This window comes from Bicyclus anynana, chromosome 12, assembly GCF_947172395.1.
Source record: "Bicyclus anynana chromosome 12, ilBicAnyn1.1, whole genome shotgun sequence".
NCBI lineage: Eukaryota > Metazoa > Arthropoda > Insecta > Lepidoptera > Nymphalidae > Bicyclus > Bicyclus anynana.
The window spans coordinates 6,871,321-6,896,688 of record NC_069094.1 but is presented as its reverse complement, the minus strand read 5'-3'; the positions used below and the strand labels follow the sequence as shown (position 1 = coordinate 6,896,688).

General features: G+C 34.5%; 1 protein-coding gene across 6 annotated transcripts in view; it reads left to right on the top strand.

Moving 5' to 3' along the window:
- LOC112055865 (uncharacterized) overlaps positions 1-25,368 on the top strand; it is a 156,395-nt gene that overhangs the window by 108,796 nt on the left and 22,231 nt on the right. For all 6 annotated transcript variants that reach the window (XM_052884870.1, XM_052884869.1, XM_052884867.1 and 3 more), the window contains exons 2-5: positions 6,880-7,131; positions 9,104-9,264; positions 21,946-21,992; positions 22,627-22,769. In XM_052884870.1, coding sequence (XP_052740830.1) covers positions 6,880-7,131; positions 9,104-9,264; positions 21,946-21,992; positions 22,627-22,769 — 603 coding nt within the window. The remainder of the gene's footprint in view (positions 1-6,879; positions 7,132-9,103; positions 9,265-21,945; positions 21,993-22,626; positions 22,770-25,368) is intronic.

Genomic DNA, 25,368 nt, shown 5'->3' with positions numbered 1-25,368 from the left:
TTTTAATAATACGTATTTTTTAATTATTGTGATAGCATACATAATCTCGTTGCGCTATTAATTAATGTTTTGTTAATTACATTTGAAATAACACTATTTTTCAAGGACGGTTAAGAAAGATCGTAAGACTTAAACCAATAATGATAAATGAATAATGTAAACTAGTCGATTACAGTCAATTTAATCTGAATATAAATACTTTATTACTAATCCTGTTGTACCATTGAACATTCTTATCCCCGACGTGCCTTACATTCTACTCATTACTCATTCGCACGAGAGTTAAAAAAGCGCTAAAATAAAAACCATGCGTCAGCACTTCTTTATCGTTCTTAATTTAATTCGTGGTCTATTTCCAACACCCATAATTAAAAAGGCAACACTGCTTGATAAAAAGCGTCGTGTTTCAAAAACGTTGTCGAGTGAAATATACTTGGAAATGCATTTGTTGTATGAGAACGCTTTTTTAACGTCCGTTAAAAAAACTCTCGTGCGAATGAGGGCTTAGACAAGTTTATTCAACTGTCGATTCAGAATCGCAACGTCTATTAAGAGATCACGACGCTAAAATAGCGCTTCACGTCTTAGACCATTAAGAAAACATGAAAGCTAAAAGTCTAATGAATAATAAGGAACTATTTGAATGGCTAAAGAAAGATCACTAATTGTCAAGAAATATTTAGAAATAGACAATAGTTTTAACTTTCTTTATATAAATTTTTATAGTCTATGTGTTCTTATACAATACACGGAAACGTGTCTACGTTAGATTACTTTTCAGGTAATTAGGAGACCAACGATTTAAATACGTAATATCTAATTAAATTACTCTACTTCATATTTACTGTGACGGACCATCAGGTTACATACATGATCTTCATTCCAAGACCATCCTGACCCAGTGGTCATCTGTTCTGCAACACATATGATCTGCCAGTGCCACATTATTGATAACCAGTAACAATTAGGCCGTGGTAGCCCAGTGAATATGAACTTTGCCTTCAATTCAGGAAGCGGTTCAAATCCGGCCAGAGGCATGCACTTCCAACTTTTCATCTATGTGCATTTTATGAAATTAAAAATCACGTATCTCAAACGGTCAACGAAAAACATCAGGAAACCTGCAGCATACCTTAGAATTTTGTTCATTTTATACGTGTATGAAGCCTGCCAATCCGCTCTGGGCCAGCGTGGTGGACTATTAGCCTAACCCTTATCATTTTCTGGAGCCAAATTTGCGTTGTTAATAATGATGAGTAATAACTTAAAGAAAGCTTGTATTATGAACTACACACAGCAGCAATAGTAATAAGATTGAACGATTAAATTAGAGACGCAATAGAATTGATCCTATAAAGAGATCGCAAATCGCAAATAACCCAGGCGACGAACAAAACAAGAAACGGTAGCACAATAAGACAATGTCCCGCGTGCCGACCATAGGCGACGTCTGAAAGGATTTATGAGCGGTTTCACCTGCCCCCTTATTTCGCAGTCTAACTGGGATTCATTCATATAATGTCTTTGATTCATGTTTACTATTCTCGCAATGGAATGGAAGATACATTGATCGTTACAGTAAAAAATGACATTGCAATCTGTCTTCAATATTTGAAATTTCGCGAAATTTCAAATATTGAAGACAGAATTATAATAATTGATTCGCGAAATTTTTTAAGGATGTTTGGATGTTTGTTGTTCTATAACGCCGCTACTACTGAAGCTATTTAGCTGAAATTTGGAATGGAAATAGATTTTACTCTGGATTGACACATAGGCTACTTTTTATACCGAAAAAATCCATGGTTTCCCGAGATTTGCGAAAACTGATGATTGTGAAAGAGTCAAACATCACTCTAAGCCAATCCTCATTGAAGCAGCGTGGTGGGTATAATCTCCATATCCCCTCTCCTAATAAGGAGCGTGTCACAGTAGTGAGCCGTTTAAATAGGCTGATGGAAACGTTATTATCTCCGTATACCTTAATCTACGTAAAAAAATGTAATTCAAAAGAAAAATTATTCTTGTTTTGTTTTGCAAAAATATGATTGCTTATTGTTTCGAAAGTCTAAAGTTTAGAAAACAATTCAGAATGTTTCTGCACAAATACAATTTACAGTGGAAGGTCCCAAAACAGCAATACTTCATTCCGCTCCAGACGCGACTATCGCGATATACGGCAAATTGGACTACTCCGAGAAAATCTAAAACATCTTGAAGATGACAAATAATCTAAAGTTCCCATTTTATTTACACGTAAAGCTTCTTTTAAAAACAATCTATAAAAACTGCAGAATGGCAATAAACGAAATGTTAAATTCAAAATAAATACTTATATTAAAGGTAAATCGAAAATACCAAAGCTGTTAAATTTCCCAAAGGTCTGAGTTGGGGATTAAGACGACAATTAATATAAAACAAACAACAGTATTTATACGTTTTACAAATAAACGTAAACAACGTAATCCCTAAAGATCAGACAAGCCGTTAATCCGAAAAGAGCTTCATTCGGGAGATAGCGTTAATGAATTTCTTTCATTGAGTATTCACAAAGCAACGGCAACCCGCTTAGATGTGAATCGGCCGCGATTCCTACGGTGAAAAAAAAAAAAAACAAACCCCAGTCGCATCAAACCGCGCAGAGTAAGTGTGAAACGAGGCCCCGCGAGCACTTTCTCATGCAAAAGTCGAACGGTTACTTGAATTCTTAGCTGAACCACTTGTCGGTTTTACGAGCGTAGAGCGATTTAATCCACTTAAAACGCGAAGCACAAACTCGGAGCCGACAAAGCTCTCAGCCGCTCTCATTTAAAAATGGAAATAAACCTTCGGCCATCTTTGACTCGACGCGCGACTGGTTGAATTCTAAGTACGCTTCTCCAGTGGCTAGCTACTGATTCTTTTTGGCTCGACAGATAGCATCCTGTTCGTTCACCTATACCATCGTAGTAAGACATCTTCATTTAGACCGAGCAACTATAGTCTGGCACGTTCGTTGATGACACTCTCATGATATGCGGGCGACGGGGGGGAAGGACTGCGCGGGTTTGAAATCGTGCATCAGTCGTGCGTTTTTCATTCATCGCTAGACGCCCTTCCGGTTCGCGCGGACTATCGGGAGTGTTACGAACGAAGTTGCCAAGCTATAGGAAGGATTGTAATTTTTAAAAACTATTTTATTCTAAACGCATCATCATCATTATTAGAACCCATATTCGGCTCACTGCTGAGCACGAGTCTCCTCTCAGAATGATAAGGGTTAGGCCTTAGTTCACTACGCTGGCCAAATACCTACGCATTGGCAGACTTCACAGAGTATTAAGAAAATTCTCAGGTATGCAGGTTTCCTCAAGATGTTTTTCCTTCACCGTTAGTGACACGTGATATTTAATTTTTTAAAATACACATAACTGAAAAGTTGGAGGTGCATGCCCGGACCGATGATGATGATTAATAAATTAACAGACAAAAATTGTATCTCAAAAATGGAAAATGAATAAACTAAAAGTACATAGCGGATGTTTGCAGACCGCTGTTAATTAGTATCACAGTATAACATCTGTAAAAAGAGTACTATAGGTTTCCAAATAAATCTGTAGTATACAAACACCGTCCAGTCAAAATACATAAATAAACGAGTACAACCCGTAATAATATAAATGATAATTTATCAAAGTCAAACAAATCAAAACGGGACAAGTTTATAAATTAATCTTTTCAAGTTCAGCTTTTATTCGAAATGAATTATTAAAAGATTGCATCGCGTTTTAGAGTTCCGTATTGTAACGTTTTGAGAACAATCATAAATTACCCCTCAAAATTGTACCCCACAAGAAAGAATGAAAATGATAGTAAGGGATCCGTAGAACTTTTTTACAATTGATTACTATCAAATTAATTTTCTTCATCTCGATGAGACGATCGACTTTTTTTTACGACAATTCTCGATTCTGATAGCTAACAACTGAGTTACCAGGAAATAAAAAAATCTGAGCGTCGGAACGAGATAATGTACCACGCAATATGTAGTACATTGTGGCTGTTAAGTTGTATAACTAATATTATAAAAGTTGTTAATAAAGCAACAGTAAAAAAAACGTCTGGTTTGTAACAACTTTTGGTAAACTACCCTCTTCTTGTATCAATAAAGAGATTATTTTAAAAATATTTTATTTTAAATCTGATCTACATCCAATTTTTTAAAGTAGTCTTAACGTTATAGTTTCGAAAAGTAGAATACAATATCAGTATCAGATATTTTATTTTCATTACTCGTATAAGTTTAGTAACGAGTACGTACATTCAGTGCAATATCTAGTGGAACGTACATTCCGTTAGAAAAGTTCGCTCACTGCATACCCTTAAGATGGTACCGGCGTCTTACTCGCTGAATCAGCTGTGTTTGTTCAAGGAAATGGAGAAATCTCGCCTGAGGTCATGTTTTTGGTTTGCCGTTCGTAATGAAATACCTACTTTGTGTACAGAGGTTGGTGTTTCGTTTATTTTCTTTTCGTCTGCGCTGCTTACCGATTAAACTTGTTTCGTGCTATTAACTTCGATTTCGCGTGCCAACATCGCTCGTTCAAATATTTTGTGAAGATAAAATCTTACCTTACGAAGTATTCTTCATTAATTTAATGTAGTTTTTGTGTTTCGAAAGTGTAAGGAAGGAAGGTAATTTCCATATAAGTATGTACTGAGAATATTTTAAGAGCAATATAATTCGTTTTTATATTATAAAGCGAAAGTTTGGCTATATAGTTTGTTTATTATTCAACTACGCTACTTTTTGTTTCTATAATATTTTTCTGCTATCTTTTTTTTTCTTACATATAAATTGTAAAATTTATTGTCTGACTGCGTAATTAATTAATGTTCCAGAATAATTCTCCAAACTATACCTACCTAACTACGGGCCTAAATTTTCAGAAAATACCTACTTTTTCGTGGGCGTAAATGTCAGTTAAAACAACGAATTGATCGCTAATTATTATATAATGCCCCAGGAGGGAAAAATACACGGAATCTCAATGTTTTAAATTTAACTTTATCTGAAAATTGGCTTCTTAGTAAACAGTCTTCTGTTGATGAGAGAGTAGGGTTTCTTGGACATTGAATCTATTCTGTTAAAGGAGTACCTACCTAATTGACCTGGCACAAACTGTTGTGCTACCACTGGTTTAATCTATGTTATAGAGATTATTGAGAGTATTGGTATTAACATAAGAGGAAGTCTGAAACTGGCGCCAGTGACAGATAAATTGAGGTGTAGAAGGTAAGCTTAGTATAGACATGTAATACGTATGGAGAATAGTCATTACTAAAAAAATGTTGAACGTGCAAGAGGAAGGCCAAAGAAGAGATGTCTGGAGTGTGTGAAAGAGGACATGTGTGTAAAGGGAGTATGATGAGTTGACGAGTAATAGAGACGAATGGAAAAGATTGACATATTTTTCCGACCCCACTTAAGTGGAATAAGGGAAAGGAGATGATGATGATGATGATGGTATAAACATATTCCACATAACACAGTAATTTTGAGATAGTCCTAACCTTGATATCATTATATTATTTTTTTTGTATATTTTCTTAGACCATTTACCATTGACCATTAGTCTGCTATATCCACTATCATGTTGAACACGAAACAAATTTTTATTAAAGCTTACTATACTCGTAGCCTATAAATGTCATCCTTTGTCATCAAAGGAAAACAAGTCGGCAAAAAAGCTTCACAGTTGTTAACCTAAAAATTATCTTACGACTCGTATTTGAAAATCATAACTTTCTTTCATTTTTGCGGATTAATTACAGTCATTTAAGACATTTTTGCTTGGCTAATTTATTTAAACTTCCTTCTATAATTTGGACCCGCAGTATTTAATTGTCCGGTGTAACACTCCTTTTTTCTCTTTTTCGGAGTTTGGCGGAAATTGCGTGGAAGGAAGCGACCTCGGGTTAAATAGGTCTCCAGGCGTCAGATAATTACGTTTTTTATACTTTTTCCGAGCTGAGGCATTAATAGGCAATGTAATTAGCAGAATGTTACTGTTTTAATACAAATTTCAGTATTTTTTGTTTACCTACCTTATAAGATTGTGGTATATAATATAGATATCATTAGTATTTCGTACACTCTACGAGTACCTAATGAGACGAATATCCTACCATTCTATAGACTCACCGTGTGGTTGCTGGGTCCATCGTGTAGCAAAAAGAGTAGAGCTCTGGACTTGTGATCAACGGCTGTAGGGTTAAGAAAATCCTTGACTCAAGTCGATTAACACTCCCCTTCTCCGCTCGTGTTGTCTGGCCTAGCTAGATATGTTAAGATCGTACTGGAACAGCTTTGAATACCCGATCTAATATAGAGCTTGCTGCAGTTCTAGTGATGACGAGATCTTTTAGCAAGTTGTAAAGAGATTTTGCTGGCAATCCTCTCGCACCCGACAATACATCGGCGTACAAACTAACCACATAGCCATTAATAGTTAGTTAATTTGTTAGGTCATAATCTAAACATATAAAACTCAAAGGTGACTAACTGATATAGTGATCTATCAACGCACAGCTCAAACCACTAGATGGATCGGGATGAAATTTGGCATACAGGTAGATATTATGACGTAGGCTAAGAAAGGATTGTTGTTTGTTGTGATTGACAAATCAATCAACAACGGATTGTTGTTGATTAATTTGTTCTACCCCCAATGGGTAAAATATCCTCTATATTTTTGAAAATGTGTATGAAACTTTGTAAATTTTGCGGCGATTTGGCTGAAATTTTGAATGAAAATAGATTTTACTTAGGATTAACACATAGGCAAAGCATAACTTTTTTGACAAATTCCTTTAATAATTATTTTCTCTTGTTTACAGGATGGCGATCGCGGTTACCTAGAAGGCTTGGCTTCACGGTACGCCGATCTGTTCTCAACACATTATGGCGACGTTCTGGATCACCTTGAAGAACTGAGGCGGCACGAATGGGAAGAAATGTCCCCAAGGATGCGAGTGCTTGGGGGCACGGGGACTCCCCAAACTCCTCCATCAGCTAGTCCTGGAACACTGGCGCTGAACAATTTAACCACCTCACATTCCCAACCCATTTATGTGCCTGGAAAGTATTCGGTGAGTAGTATTGTAAGTTCATACCAAAAAGTGTAAAAATGTTTTTTTTTTTTTAATAAATTGGCTCCCGCTTGTTTACAATTTCACCTGAAGTGTACATGTGGCGAAACCAGCTTGCCTAGGTGCTTATTCGTTCTCATCTTAAAGATGCCCAGGTTGTAATAATTAGGAAACACTGAATTCAGGAGAGAGTTCAATACCCTAGCCATATGTACGTACGTAAGAATCGCTTCGTATGTGTTCTAGAAATGTCAATGACATCTATACTAATATTATAAGTAAAGAGGTAAAAGTGTGGGTGTTTAAGGGTAATATCTGGATCTACTGTACCGATTTTGAAAATTCCACTATACCACTAGAAAGCCACGTTATTTGTTACTGTCATAGGCTATATTTTATCCCCGTATTCTCACGGGAACGGGAGCTACGCAGTTAAAACAGTGGTCGCTGGCTTGTGATTCATAAAACTTCGGGCGAAACAATGCGTTCAAAGTTGCGTTCGAGGTTGCATCCTGCTAATCATAGGGTTCACCGGTTTGAAATGCTGTCTAGTGATTAGTTTGATGCATGGTGTATTGCAAGCTTATATGAACGCATCGATCCATCCAACGCATATCAATCAATCAATCAATTTATTTAATCAATCAATATTTGAATCTTCTATTTACTAGACTCGGGTCCATCAATATGGACATAGATATTGAGAGAGAGAGGTTGAGAAACATGAGAAAGTTACAATTTTGAGATTGTAGACCTAAAATAATATACTATTTTGGTATGCATGACAGCCAGTGAGTCAGTAACTTCATAGTTTTGATACAATATATTGTTGTTTGTTGCGCTAATCTCCTTATCTTAAAAAGATTTTCGATATACGAAGAAATTGCTCTAAAGAAAATTTATAAAATAAATATGCTTGTACAAATCAAATATATTGAGCACTATATCATTTAGTAAATAAGTAGGTGGTGTGCAAAATTATAGGCAATAAAGCAAAAGGCAACTAACTTCCCTTTATCGAGTTATTGATGTGGCAATTTCTGACCTTTGGGTTATCATCTCTAACAAGTCAACGTATTGGTGCAGAATTATTTTCAGCTTTACTGGTCAATAAAGATAAACGTGTTGTAGATTTATTAAAGCTGTTATTAAATAACCGTCGTATTATCTATATATCGTAAAGTTTATTTCGTTACTACGAGTGTAAATGCCCCATCACCTGACATTAGATATGTGATTCTCGTATTAAGAATATTTAAAACTATAATTTAAATTTTCAAGATTGAATTATTTTTTTTAAAGAATGCATGAAAACTAAATTAACATTTTGCACACGTGTTACCAAAAGTACCTATATAACAAAAACTACAACAATTTTTATTTTATCAAAAAATAACACTTACAAGTTAATAACACTTTTTTTGAAGTCGAGTAAAAAGCACCTTACGAACGTTACGATAATTTATGTGGCTATCGAATTTCATCACAATATTAAATCAATTACGAAAAAAACACTCGTTAAATAAAAAAAAACCTTTGTAAGAGACCTTCTTTGTAAAGTAAAACCTGCATTCTTATTTTGTACCGTTTAAATCATTTTGAGTCATTGAAATGCGCAGAACGATGCAATCTATTTTATTAAACGTACTATTGCGAGGTAAAGATCTGTTTACTAGTACACCCTAATAAAATCACAATCATCAACATTATCAGGTTATATTTATTACTAGCTGACGCCGCGCGGTTTTACCCACGTGGTTTCCGTTCCCTTAGTAATACGGAGATAATATATAGCCTTCCTTGATAAATGGGATAAATCTAACACTAAAAGAGTTTTTTGAATTGGACCAGTAGTTCCTGAGATTAGCGCGTTCAATCAAACAAACAAACAAACTCTTCAGCTTTATAATATTAGTATGGATAAGGTTATCAAATTGTATTAAATTGTAATAGAATTATTTTCTTTTTGCAGCCATCCAGTTGTCTGAACGATAAGGAAGAAGACGAGATATACGGCTTCGGGTACGGTGTGTTTGGGAAGCAAATGCTGCAAAGACAACAGCAGCAGAAGCAGTTGCTGCTAGCCCAGCCCTCGCAGCCGTTGATGCACAACCAACAACACAACTATCAGAGGTACCCTTTATTATAGAAGTTACAGTTAACAAACATACGTGTACATACGCTTATGTTAATTATTTCTGACACCTCAAGACATTCTTGCAGAGATCTTGTGTTGTATATGAAACGGAAACGTAGTGACCATCTTCCGTAATTTTTTGCTACCTACAACATAAACACAATAATTAAGTTCATTTGTTGAAATGCCTATTATATTGAATAGAATGATTTTCGTCTACATTTTTTACAGGTCCCGACTGTTTTCTAATTGCTTTCTACACTTCTGGACTGAGCTTGTTTTTTTTTCTTTTCAGTTTTCGTATAATTTATGCAGTCGGGTTTTTTTATTTGTTAAATTAATTTATTTATTTCACACCTTTTTAGTTACGATAGATGGTGAATTTCGGATTTATTTGTTACGTTGGTTACATGTTACAAAGTACGATAATGTATACCTACGTCCAACCGAGGTTAAGTAAATATTCAAAAAGATCTACGGAACCCTCGGTGGGCGAATCTGACTCGCACTTGTCCGATTTTTATAATCAATATATTTAGTTTAGTTAGTTTATAGGTGTTTTATAACTTCATAATTAGTCATCCGCCTCGCGTATTTTGTATAGACAATTAATAAATAACGTTTTTCTAATTATAGTTTTTTTTAACATGGCTATGATATACCATTTAGAATTCCTCACAAAAAGCCCTTGATTTTGATACCCATGTTGCTATAGTAAAAAAAAATTTCATCTTCAACAAAAAAAATATTATAAACGATATACGATTTTATCGTTACTTGAGATTTGTGTCAGCGTGCCATATCGTAAAGTTCGTGGAAGTCCTAATTCGTGAAACAATGATCTCGTATAATAGAATTTCGTTCATCGGAATAAGAAAGAAGATTGATTTAAAATTGAAGTAGGAATATGTATTGTAAATTATTTTGACTTAACAGGTGTACTTGTTAGATAAGCTTTTACGGGGCATGTTTAAAGGCTTATCTAAATTGAAATCAGACGTTCGATTGGCGACAGGAGCTAAGATTGAGAATGCTAGTCGTTAAGTTGTGAAATGCATTAACAGGAAGGACTCAGGTATATTTTGACTACAGATTGTTTCTGATATAAAGTTGTGCAACTTTTAATTTTTGACACAATGTTTAGATAACACCAAAAGCGTATCAATCACGTGATTTAATTTTATTCTGACTCCATCTATGAACGGAAACCTGTACTAATGATTATAAAAATGTTAAATATTTATGAAACTGTAACTTTGTCTGTTTTAACGTGGAAGTTATTAAACTGACACGAATTTCATGCGATACGTCCGCTAGTTCATGCGTCGTTAGTCTAAACATATAAATAAAATTTAAGTGTATGTCTGTGATTTCAAGATAACTGTGTCTTCTCTAGTGCTTATAGTTATTTACACAATACAAACCACTAATAAATTTAATTTTAATTTAAAATTTTTGTGTCTGTATTTATGTTTGTCTGGGCTCATCTATGGAACAACTGAACCGATTGTAACGGGACTGAATCTATGAAACACACGTGAACGAAGTCGCGGGCGTCCGTTAGTGAAAAATAAACTCTTGCCTTTGAAACGTCTTTACAAAAAGGCTGTATTTGTCATGCGTGCGCTGAGACTACGGTTGGTGACCTATACGTGCGTACTGCGTATACTTACGGATACGCAGTACGCACGTGTAGCTACACGCAACATTTTCTAACAAAATTCAAGATATGATCTTGGAACCACGAAATGAAAGTAAATGACTGAATTAGTATTCCAAAAGCGGATATCCATTCAGCTACCGATTTGGCTCAATGTTTATACTTTTATATTTTTTATCATAAATGACTGTCTAAACAAGGGCTACATTTATCTTTGTCAAATCTCATCAATTTGAAATTGCGTTTCCTCTTTTTAAGTCCATTCCAATTAATGTTAAAATGTTGTTGTAACTTTGGTGATTTACTATACGGTGAAAGTTACTTGTAGTTAGTTGGCTGTTTTTTGTTTGTAATATTTGTGAAACAATAACTTTATTGAACACTAGCGGACGCCCGCCTCTTCGTCCGCGTCAATGTAAACTTTCAACCCCTATTTCACCACTTAAGGGGTTGAATTTTAAAATTCTTGAATTACGTTATATTTCTTATTTTGAACACTTGAACGTACGTAGAAGTCTGTAGTTCATTATTTCATATATCGCAGCTTGAAGCAGTCGATCCTGACTTCTACAAGCTGTATGTCACATTGTAGTTTATTTATTAAAGACTAACTGACGCCCCGTTCCGTTAATATGGGAATAATATGTCGCTTATAGTCTTCCTCGATATATGGGCTATCTAAAACTGAAATATTTTTTCAAATCTGACCAGTAGTTCCTGACGTTCAAGCCAACAAACAAACAAACTCTTCAGCTTTATAATATTAGTATAGATTTGCATGCACAATAATTATTTTTTAAACTAAAAACAGATAAGTACAATAACAATTTCATGTAGCACCGGGATAAGCTCGTTATCTTTTAATTACCCCATTGTAGGCAGTAAAATAAATTTAAATTAACGAACCGAGAAATGTCCTTACGTTTCGTGGAAGTGGAATTTTGCCGTAATTATTTTAGCAGAAACTAAGCATCTGTGTCACCGTTGAGCCGCATGGGAGATAAAATCAATTGCAAACTAGGCACTGTACGTTGAGCGTAATTAAAATGTTCACAGGCTAATTTATAGATGTAAATACTCTTTATCAACTTAGTTTTGTATATTAGCTCCTGAATTGTTTTAACCAAAAGACTTTTAAAACTAAAATCACCATTTAAAACACTAAGAAATTAATAATCCTTCGATCAACGCTCGTACAATGCGTTTTGCTTTTTCATTTCATATACGCATAGCTAAGATGTGGATCTCTCCAGAACTCTATGTTTCTTGTTTCTTACGACCTGTTTGTTGTAAATACAAGATAGAATAGGCATCTTTTAGGCAAGCGTTCTACATCTTAGACCACACTTACGAGTACCATTAGGTAAGATCGTGGTTAAACGCAACTTTATTTTATCATGTAAAAAAATATCATTTTGACATATTTGTATCTGTCTTGTGTAAAAATGGAAGCTGAATTGGCCCCGGGCATCTTTGTCTATCAATCGTAGGAAATCTATCAATCGTATCGCTTGTATTTTATTTTTTATCATATGTTTTTAACTTGCTTCAGTACCAGGTCCAAAACTTTCTAGATGATCTTGTAATTGATGAAGAGTAATAATTAATATCAAAATTTTCGTATCTCAACGGAGAACCGAGTTATTGTGAAAAAAAATTAATAAAACTTTTTTCAAGATAACGGAGTTCAGTTGTTTGTTAGGCAGCGTAAACACGGTCACGCTGCCAGTCGCGTTAGTGATTTTGTGCAACAATGTTTTGTGTTGTAATTATTGTTTATCATAAATTACTTAGTGTGTCGGGCAGGGAAGGTGAATGTTTATGGATTCTAAAGGAATCTCTTAAACCTACTCCCAAGGTTACAAGTCCTGGGACCTGCTCGAGGTGTTTCCTCTGCTACAAAATAATGGTACAATCAGTGACGCTGCTACCCGTCACGTCCCACAAAAAGTAAATCTTGGCCGAGAATTTGAAGCTTTCTAGGCTCCCTCCACGTCATATCCAAAATTCAGCTTTCTCAGGTCATTTGCATTGACCCCAATGATGATGCAGAACATACAATTTTTTCCTGCTCTCGGTTCCAAGCTGAAAGAGAGGAAGTAACGAAGGACCTAGGACAAGAGATGACAGCAGATAATGTAATAAATATAATGCTGGAATGCAGTGAGAAATGGAACTTAGTTATAAATTATCTGGACAATATAATGAAGATCAAGGAGAAGGATGAAAAAGAGAATTGGAAGTAAAATAAGACTCGCGACGTTGGTGGTAGGCTTACATTATAAGACGTAATATCTGTATTAGCACATTAGTTTCTGTTTCTTATACATGTATGTACCTAAAGTACGTACTTTAGGTACTTACGTAGTAAAGAATAGCGTGATTGAGAAATATAAAATTATAATAACCCTTTACTGTATCGTATTAGCTAACTATTAAACATTGTAGATCATAAATTAGTTAGCAGGAAATACAGTATCACCTACGTTGTCACAATTCACCCACGCGCCCAAAGGCGACTTGTTTGATGCTAATTAGGTCCCGACTCGCGCTACAAGTTGGTTCGCCTAATGAATTACCTCGTAAAACCTACGGTGAGCCTCACTTTTGTATTATTTAATATAGATTACATGTAAATTGGTCGTCTGCCTCGACAGACGTTTATCTTTTTTTTTACTCTATTCACTGAGTACGTAACAGTGTTATGAAAAAGTTTATCATTTTTCTTTTAAAACAAAGTTACTCCATTGTAGTTTCCAACCGGATGAACCGTAAACCGTTTTGAAAAAAACCGCGTCCTAATACGCGGTTTGTGTACAAAAATCTCATTTTTGGGAGAAAGTACCTATCAGATGCATTAATTAGCATTTTTCAATTATTATGAATGTGACAAAAAATTAGTTAATTATTTAGCAAAAATTTAGCGAAATAATTATCGATTTTCAGACAATTTTTAATCATTTTACTTGTTTAAATTCCTGTAGTACCTACGAGTACTTACTAATGTTACTAGGTCATGAAAAATGTGGCGCTCTAAAGAGGAAATTTCCTCTTCTCAATGTTAGTTGTGTTCAACGAACGTTATTTAAACAAATGATACCTAAATATCGACTACAATGTCAAGTTGTGTGTTCAGGAAGTGTAAAAACTATATATACATAACTAAATAATAGAATCCGATCTATAGTATACAAAATATCATTGGTTTTACCATGTCAACTATACCGACTTGAGTGTAATCATGAGAGTAATTTGCATCAAAGAATGATGTATCATTTATCGATAAAAAAACTATTTAGATGGGTTCTTGAGAAACGATAATAGCTTCTGGCGAAAAACTATTGTCTACGTGGGTGTGCCAGTACGTTGTAAAATAAATAGTCATATCGGATGCACTCCATCTCAACGAGCGACGCTCTTCGTACGAACAGTGGGTGTCGTAGAAACTATTAAACACAAATAAAATATAAATGATAACGTAATGTTCTTAAATAAATACGCCAACATAAAGACTTATTACAAAAATAAACAGCTTGAAATTACTTTTATACTTACAATATATTTATCACAATTGCAAATCAAACTTTCAATAAAATATAACTAGAATCTACAACATGTTGTATAAAAGGTAATTTAGGTCTTATTTTGCTTAAAATTAAGTTTTTACAAATCTCGCGGAATCTATGGATTTTACCCGGGCATTTATAATGTTCAACCCCCTCTATCTTCCACTGAAAACCCAATTAAAATAGATTCATCCATTTCAGAGAACCCCGGACAATCTTTCAAAGTTTGTGAAGATTATTATCGTGTAAATAACTATAAGCACTTGTAAATAGTTAACACAGTTTTTTGTATCACACTTCAACTTATTATTAGCCACTGACGATCAAGTAAGCTATGTGAGCCTGCAGTGCTAATGGCTTGACAGCCAATAAAACTGTTTGTGTGTTAGTCGCAATCGGCATGGTGCACATCGCGACCAACATACAGTCAGTTTTAGTAGTTGTCAAGCATGTGAGCTTACTTGATCATCAGTAGCTGACATTATTTATGTATCGATAGATGATGATAAAAAATAACGGAATTCTGTTTTAATTTTTCATGGAACACATTTAAAACATGTGATATCGCAACGTCTATTAACTGAAAGTGCTCGTAGAATAACTAACAAGCTACTAGAGATTGTATTTGTACAACGAAACTCTTGTTAAGAAGCTCTCTGTATTTACGGTACACTGTAGAGCGTGTAGGCACAAGGAGATAAAGGATAGTTGAATGTCTTATATTTACTATTTTATGTAATGTACCTACAACATCACTCGCATGCATTCGCTAATTGTTATCAAACGAGCAAAGAAAGTATCGAGATGTTGTGAATTTATGCATTGAGATATAATTTCGCATTTGTTTTCTTTAAGATTGCAGTATAATTAAGAACTGCTTCAAGATTGGCAAGAATTTCATACATAATTTAGTTGTTTATCTAAAGATTTATCGGTGTTTTTGTGAATAATGTATATCGTCCGTGGTTGTTTGTGTTGATAGCCGTTGAGTTGCTAGCATTTGATGCTTAAGTATAGAACCATAGCCTCAGATAGAATAAATAGGTTTTACTAATATATTAGAATGTCGTGTCCAAAAATAGTCTATATTTGTGTGCTGTTCTTGACAATAATCTGTATTTGTGCCGAATTTTATCTACAGCCGTTCAAGCATTGAGCTGAGTTACTAAGTAACAAACATCCATACATTCATCTAAATGTTCGCATTTATAATGTCAGTTAGATAACTTCAAATGTAATATAAATATAGAAGAGACAACAGTCAGAATAAATACATTTTCAATACTCCATTTATCCTTGTTACTGTCGTTGCATTTAGTAAAATTTATCTTGTTCGAAATGCCTAGCACCGCTATCATGTGATCTGTTTACTGAAATCAATGTGAACACACCCTAACTCTTTGAGATTTATCTAATTGACTATGATTGTGAAGCAGTTGTACTAATTTAGAACCGATTTTGGCTTAATCTGATATATGGATAAGGAATTTTACTGTAGGTAATAAAACTAGGGATTTAATTCCACTTTTTTTTCAATAGACAATAAACATGAAAATGAATGAAGATAAATTGAATCTAATATAATGAAATATTAATTTAATAAAATTTAAATAATAGTAAAAATAAATAGCCATTTACGAGTATAATTAATTGTTCCTGTCATTGAGTTTAGTTATTTTGTGGGCACCGCAATCATGTTCTGTTTGCAGGAATTTATGTGAACACACCTCAACTATCTAGTATAAATTAATAGCGTAATAAAAACTTATTATGTAATGTAAAAACAAAAAAAACTTATTATGTAACGTCTAGAAAGCGCAGTGTTGGTCGACCCAACACCAGGTGGACTGACTACATCAAGCGAGTCGCAGGGATTCGCTGGATGCAGGCGGCTCAGGATCATGAAGCTTGGTAGTTCTTACAAAAAGCCTGTGTCCTGCAGTGGACGTCCATCGGCTGATGTAATATAAATTAAGTCGTAAAAACAGTCAGACTAAATACATTTTCAATATTCTATTTGTCCTTGTTACTGTCGTTGCAATAAGTAAAATTCATTGTCAATCAAGTGCGTCTGGTATTTTACTTACTTGAATCATTGTAAATGCACCTTAGCTATTTAGGATAAATTAAAAAAAACATATTATAATGTTATATTAGAAAAAACATACATACATCCGAAGGTTGTGACCTCCTCCTTTTTGGAAGGAGGTTAATAAAAATATTTCCTTTTTTTAGTCGTTTAGTAAAATGTATCCTGTTCAAAATCATCTAGCACCAATGTGAACGCGCCCTAACTATCTGGGATTTATCTAAGTGGCTGCATATATGCGCAATGCTTCGTTATGTGTCGCTATCTGTAGTATTAGTGCGACGGTGGTTTAAATTGGGACCGGTTATCGATGGTTGCTTGTTTTAAAAGCAATTACCCGAACAGCCTTGCCATGTCTGATGGAGTTTAACACGTATTCTCATAAATGGATGCGCTAAAAATGTACTGTAGTTTTTTACGATTGTATAAATGTCGCAATCGGAAACAGTGTATCAAACGTGAGTAGAAAACTTTGTATATTTATTGCGTTAACAGAATTAGTAATAAGATGTAACACATCGAGAAGGAATTCCAAAAAACTTGTTTTTGTTTATTTAATTTCCCATCCAAAATAATTATGTGATTTTCATTAGCATCGGGTACTTGAGAAAATTGCAGATAATAATATACATACGTAATTAAAATTCCAATACAGAAACTTCTTTTTTTATAGTCGATTAAAAACGTTAAAAAATAAGTCGTCACAAAATCAAAAATTACTACCCTAAGCCTGTCAACCCACATTGATACAGCTTGGTTGATCTAATCTTCATAATATCTCCTTTCCTATTAAGAGGCAGGCATGGGGTCTTAGCCATGTGGCATGTCCATGCTCTTTCTACAAACGCGAACGCTTTCGATAACTAACAAAATGTATGGAAATAACAGATCCGATCGACAACTTGATCACGTGACCTGTCAATACTGAATGTCATTCCCATACATTTTTTAATTTTTGAAGCGTTAGCGTTTGTAGAAAGAGAATCGACGTGCCACATGGCTAAAGGCACTGGCCTAGTAGTTGTCCATTCAAATACGCTGATAATGAAGATGTACCTTCTCGTATTCAGCTGTATAACTATTCACGTTGAATTGGACAGATCCGATACTGACGGCGGAAAATCCTGTGCACTGATTTTCACAAATATGATTGCTCACGTAAATTTATATTCGGTGAACTCAATTGAACCAAAGATCAATATTCATTTGATCGTGTCACGCTCTGGATGTGATACTGTTGATTTATCGTACTTTGTGAACTTGAATTGCCTAACATTATCAGGATTAAAGGGTAGGTACATCTATTTTTTTTTAAATAGTAAAAAAATATTATTATTTTAATTTTGGTAAACTCTCATTGTAGTGTAGCTTAAAGACAATTTCGGATCATGCTTATGTAGATTTTTATTACTGTTTCTTTGTTTCTGTATCATCAGATGAGATTGTAGTCAAGGGCTAACTTGTAAAGAATAAAAAAAATACAACTATTGAGGGGACTGTGATTGTTCTTTCTATATTTTTAAAGGCTAAAAGTAAGAAAGGATTAATGAAAAGTTTTGTATGAAAACTTTGTTTATCATAATCATCATCATCATATCAGCCGATGGACATCCACTGCAGGACATAAACCTTTTGTAGGGACTTCTGAACATCACGATCCTGTGCCGTCTGCATCCAGCAAATGCCTGCGACTCACTTGTCGCCAGTCCACCTGAGGGGTCGACCAACACTGCGCTTTCTAGTATGGGGTTGCCATTCCAGCGTTTTGGAACCCCAAACATTTGTTAGTTGTTGTGAAAACGTTTGTTACTCTTTAAAAACTGCTAGATAGATTTTGATGAACCTTCAAGCTCATAGTGCTTCCTGCGGCACGGGGTAGTTACAACACCGTTTTCTTTGGGCTGCTAAAGTTTTTTTAAATTAAGAAACCTAACTAATGCCACAACAGCTAACCACTGCAAAACGAAGAAAGGAAGTTAATAATAATTTTGCCTTTTTCAAACACACTATTTTTATTTTAAAAAGACTGAACACAGTCTTGAAAAAAACCTGCGAGGAAAGCCACAGAAACGTCCGCTTTGAAGCGAAGGTACCCCGAGGCACTCATACATCTCATCTAAGAAACAACCTAGGAAATATGAAACACCTGTCGAGTGCAGACAATTTTATACTTGAGAAACTAAGCTGCGAGAATGTTTTGCGTTGCTTAAGTCTCGTCATTTTATGAAGTTACGCTTCTTGTTGTCTTAAATTTAATATATTAATTATCGTCACATAGTGATGTCGCTATTAGTGGTTTCCAAAATTTTCCATTAAAGATTTTTCCTATTCGACAACAATATTCAAATTCTTAATAAAATTAAATCACATCCCATTATTATCCTATTATGTCTTAATAAGTTCCTAAGCCTAAGGTTGCCTGGAAGAGATCGTTACTAAGCGATAAGGCCGTATTTTGTATTCTACTTCTTCTTATAAAAAAATAAATTAAATAAACATTTTGTTCGATTTTTCTTACCTCTCTCTGCATTCGTATATCCAATGAGTGATAATATATTTTTTTATAATACCTTATGGTAGAGCCACAGAATACAAGTACAAGTAATCATTTTGGAAAAACATCAACATTGCAATTGCTATCTGTTATTGTCCTTTGTTAACTAATAGGCAAGTAGGTAGTTCTTACGAGTAAAAGTACGTCCAAACCGATTAGACGTATTGTTATCGCCGCGTTTGCCGCTTTTAAATTTACATGTTTTTAATAAATAGTGTAGAAAATAGTAGTCTGTGACGGATATGACGTCGCTCGATCTCGCGTTGGCTTCAGTGTGCTCGTGGCGTTCGAGCCGTCCACATCTCCTGTTATGTAGTTCCTAATGGGTTACTTGGGATAGGCGGGGAGAGAGACTTGAGTGGAAAACGGGAGTGTTTGATATCAGTCAAAGGATCCTTTAACCCTACACACATCGTTGACAAGTGCGTGACTCCACTCAAGGTCATTATCTGCCATTCTAGGGTGACAAGTGTTGTGAATAACCTTGAGTCCTATAACAGTATGAATAGTACCTATTGCATTTAGTTTAACGCCTTTTCGCGCAGGCAAAAGCCTACTTCAATGGTATCTAAAAGTACTTACTGAGTTTTTAACTTACAAAAGTTTGCTGTGTTGTTCGTCATTGGCGGATTTAGCAAACAGCCGGCGTCCTAAGTGTGTTACAGTTGTTGAAGTACACTAAAAAGTTACCTTTGCTGTTGCTACGTGTAGCCACAACGAGCTTTTAAAGCGACCGTCGCCGCCTAGCGAAGAACGTTGTCTAACAGACAGACTTTTACTGTTACTTTAGCTTTACATGAAAAAACTGGCTGTTAGTGTCGTCGCACACGGGAGAACGCCACAATAACAAACGCTGACATAATAATAAATAATAATTAATAGCCTCAATAGCTCAACGGTAAAGAGCGGTCGGACTCATCACCGAGGGGTGATGGTCCGATCCCCGTCCCGTTGGTCTATTGTCGTACCCTAGGAGTGGGTACGACAATAGACCAACGGGACGGGTCAGTCTTTCCCGACTAGTTGGTAGGGAATGGAAATAATGTCATTAATATACAAAGATATGACAAATATTCTTTAAAATAAAAAATAAAAAAAAAAATCTAAAATTACGAGTATACTTAAAGGCATACTCGATGTCTACTATTTACTAACAAACGAATTAGAAATGAAGGTAGAAAACATTTCTCTTAATTCTCGGCGCAGTTACAAAGCGTGAAGGATTCATGATAGTTATAGTATGGATAGTTAGTAGACACCCGCTAAGAATGGATTTTATCACAGGGCCAAATTAAGGTAGTCTAAAGGCGGACGAAGTCGTGGGTGTCCGCTTGTATAAAATGCATAAACTACAGAAAAGAGGTCGGTGGCACCATTTTCTGGCTAAGGCTTGACTCCCGTGTGCGTGGACACTTACAAACCCACCGACACAGGATTCCTTCACGCTTTGTAACTGCGCCGAGAATTAAGAGAAATGTTTAATAATTTTAAGAATAGTTTCTTTTATAAAATAATTAGATTAGCCATCTAAACATGACCAATATTCTGCTTTCACCCATCTAAGTGAAAGGGTTGTGTTAGTTAGGTTATCAGACCTTCTGCTTTCTGAACAGGTGATAGAGTTTTCTGTAAACCAAGTCTACTTAAAATAAACTTAACTCATTGTGAGGTATTATAGATGATACAAGGTCACGATGGACTCTCATTCAAAGTTTTTTTTTTCATTAAAGCTCATTAAAGCTAATTCAATACAATTTTCGTTGTCTATTGTCATCTACAACAATTTGAAACTCTGTATCGACAAATAAAACTAATTGGAGATACCATCAAGAATAAAAAATATAAACCGAATACAACATTCCAATTGAATTTATTGGTACAATATGACACTACCAGATTTTAATGACAACTCGTAATATATTCTGTATTTTCATTTATAATTATTATCAGTCGCGCAATAGACACCTCGAGTGTTCTACAAGCACTTTTTATGAAACAGTATGAAGATATCACTTGAAGGCATTAAATACTTGACTCCCTCTTTGACATGCAGGAAACTATAAAAAATGTTTCAGGCATTATAATTCTTAACATTTTAAATCTTATCTAGCTTGGCTACATTTTATAGGATCTAAATTATCTGTACTTGTTTGTACGCTTGTGGTAAAATTATTAAAATTAAAAAGTATTTTTTGAGAAAATCATAAGAAATAACTCATCATAAGATATAATTCTTATAACTCGCGATGTCGAAGAATACAAGTGAATTGACGTCCTTATTAACCGCTCAAAAAAGAGGTATTATAGTTTTAATACGGATAGACAGATTGTAACATGTTATATATATAAATATAAAAGAAAGTCGTGTGAGTTACACTATATTTTATTGCTCGACGACGGCTGAACCGATTTGGCTGAAAATTGGTGGAGGTGGTGGATTGATGCTTAGTACCAGGTGAAGGACAAAGGATACTTAGGGTACTGGTTGGTTGAAGGTAGGATAAGGATAGGGTAGGGTTAGAGTAGATGTAGGGAAGATGTGTACATAAGTCAAAGCAAAGCTTGACCGGGTCCACTAGTCTGTAATAGCAAATTAATTTTCGTTTAGTCTTTCATTAATTATTATTTTTAATTGTATCTACTAATTTTCTTATTTTATGAGGCTAATCTCCCTTTCGCCAAATTGGACAGCAATTTATAAGCAAGAATATTGTAATACAGAATTTAATATTAAGTTTACTTATTAACCTTACTTAAGCTAACTTTGTAAAATGATTTTGATATTTACCAAGCGTTTTTTTGTTTCAGTTGTCTAAGTCCACGATCGGCGTATTTTTATGAATTTCCTCCTAGTGGTGAGTATTAGTACCTATTGTATATGTTAGCTCTATTATTAAGGATTTGGTATGGCTTTATTTTTGGTTTTTTATATGTTAATAATCTATTTCGTGCAATAATATATAAATAATAAATAAATAAAATAATATTCTAATTCCTGGGTGAAATCAGGCTGGGTGGATTGGGCTCGGGATCTAAGCTAGATTATTTAGCGTCAAAAAATTATGCAAGTAAGGATCTAAACATGATTTTTTTTTGTACTTATACGTAATACTCGTCTGGGAATTCTCATTTCATAATATAATCTTGATAACGGTTTGTCTTTAAAAATAAAAGAAATCAATTTTCACGAAATATTATGATCGAAAAGTTTGAAAAAAACTTCAAAACTCTAAAATCAATAATAATAATCGAGTATATTGTTATGTTATTACTAGTATTACATACATACATTATACTTAAATAATTTAAATTATGAGTGTGCGATGTAAAAAAAACCTTAATTTCGAGTATAAAAAATCTAAATATATTAAAAGTTTCTTCTACAAAATACTTCGTGTGATTGAAACATCAACACTTTCAGTATTTATTAATAGCATATCAATTAATATTAAGCTTATTAATACCATATCAATTTTAAATGCCATTTAGATAATTGTCTCGGTACTGCCAAGAAGAAGGTCACAACATTCTCAAGACTGCTCCGCGGACTCAAGTCCCATAGAAAAGAAAAGCATGGTTCCTGCTCGCCGAAGCGTTCGCACAGCCCTCGACAAGGGTTGCCCCCACAGAGGGTAAGAATTCAGAATTTATTCTAAAAAATAGACTGTCTCTATGCCTAACAGCCAAAAGGAGTAAGCGCATTTTTCTTTACGTACTTTAAACTGTAAATCATATGTTCGTCGCTTCATTCAGATATAATAAATTAGGTAGTAGGTACTTTGTATCTTCGAATGAAGCGGTTCATACAATAATGATCGAACTACACTAAATTCGTAACTGTCGCTTTATTCGTAGATACAAAGTACCTATTGCATCATTGCATGAAGCGACTCATATAATAATGATCGAACGTCACTAAGTTCATTTGAATTTTGATCAAATGACAATTCTTTTTTGACTGTTAGGAAAAGATAACACAGAACATTTAGTACTGTGGTCATATTTCCTACTCAAATGATCGATCGATTTTTTTAGAAAAATATCCACTCCTGCACGTTAGGATTAATCTATAGAAAGATTTGTGTCTACACTAGTGCTCTTTCATAGATCCTATTGTACATTATGCATTCACATATGGTATGTGGTATGTTACTGTAAAACCCGTATATATGGTACTGGTAAATCCTAAGATTTTCTGGTAAATTCTAAGATCTACTAACATGAGTTGGTACATGTAGTTTTTTACAGACCCTAACCATTAGAAATTGGTACATGCTAGGTTTTACCACTGACGGTTGGTAAGTGTTTTAGGAATAAAATAATGTAACTGGCTTTTTCGGGTCAGGATTCTAGCTTGGTTCACAATAGTACCATATTTTTTTTTTGCAAAAAATCCCACAGATTAACATAGCAAACATAGGATGTTGGTAAAAGATCGAATCGCAACTCTTACTGGAAAATCTAGGGTTTTACCGTAGTTCGAACTTTTACAGTAACATGTCAACTCTCTTGCTGCAAGATCGGCCACGTGTGGGCACACCGAATGACGTGGACATTTAGATATTAGTCGTATTGGTTAAATATATGAAATTATTTAAAAGGAAGAGGTATAATCTTATCCGATCTTATCTGAACTTTAATCAAGTAAAACGGATTCACAGGTCCAGTCTTAATAACATAATCGTAATGTAAAACACGTTATATAATTGTAATATATTTACATAATGTAGTGTGTGTGTGTTTTTAAAAAAAAATTACCGGGTGAAACAGTGCATGGTCACAATATGAGAATAAAGGACTGCTTTCAGTGACTCTACATTTTAATGACGACAAAACTATGGTCATAATATTACCTAATAATATTATAGAAAATTATAATGTCATATATACATACTTATTGTTGCTTGCACTTTATTTGTTTAAAATAAATTTCGATATAAAAGACAACCTGGCCATCTATACCAGAAACCTTCGGACTTGAAAGACATGACTACAAATTGTAATTATAAAAACATTATGCAAAAACGTTCATATGTTTAGACAAGATTAATTATATTGGCACTAAATCTTTTATGGCCAATATTTTTTCTTCTTCGGTGAAACTTAAAAAAAAACATACCGGTCAAATTGAGAACCTCCTCCTTTTTAAAGTCGATTAAAAATAAATAGTAGGTCATGAGAAAGCAGCCTATGTTTGCATGTAGTGAAGTGTGTGAATTACAAGTAGTCAAAGGGCTTGAGAGCCCTTAACAAGTGTGATAGATTGTAGCTATTTATTTAATAGTTAAATGTAATGTTAGTGAAATCGTAGAATAAAATATGAATTAGTGATTATATTTCGGAACAATTTAATATTATTGATAATAATTATTGTGAATTATGCGACTTTAAAATAAATGTAGCGCAATAAAAAATACTTTATTCAGCAATAGAATTGTAAGTACTATAGTCATCATCATTATCAACCCATATTCGGCTCACAGCTGAGCCCGAGTCTCCTCTCCGAATGAGAGAGGTTAGGCCAATAGTCCACCACGCTGGCCCAATGCGGATTGGCAGACTTCACACACGCAAAGAATTAAGAAAATTCTATTTACATTTTTGTAGTAGTATGCAGGTTTTCTCACGATGTTTTTCCTTCACCATTTGAGATACGTGATATTTAATTTCTTAAAATGCACTTAACTGAAAAGTTGGAGGTGCATGCCCCGGATTGGATTCGAACCCACACCCTCCGGAATTGGAGGCAGAGGTCATATCCATTGGGCTATCACGGCTCTGAAGTACTATAGTAGCATTAGGTAACTGGTTTTGTAATTCTAAACAAATGTACATTTATTAATATACGTGGGTATATATTTAATGTCAATAATGAATAAGCATTTTTTAGGCAACCACGATTCACCATAGGCTTCATCATTGCTTACCATCAGGAGTGATTGCAGTCAAGTGCTTGTTAATATCATTAAAAAAAACATTAAGTAAGCTAAGTAGACAATTTAAATAATACAATAAAAATGAAGCTCAACGTTGTGTATAAGTACTAAGGATTACGCCCTCGTAAATTGTATCTTTATGCACACGGCTTGCATAGGTAGGACGGGACGGGAAGTACCTCCGTATCTTCAATAACATCGCAGACAAAACGTGTCTCACACAGCAACGTGTAACCGAATCTTAGCGAAAGTACGTAAGCTCGCGTCTGCCTTCCTTTTTTTTTCATACATTCCC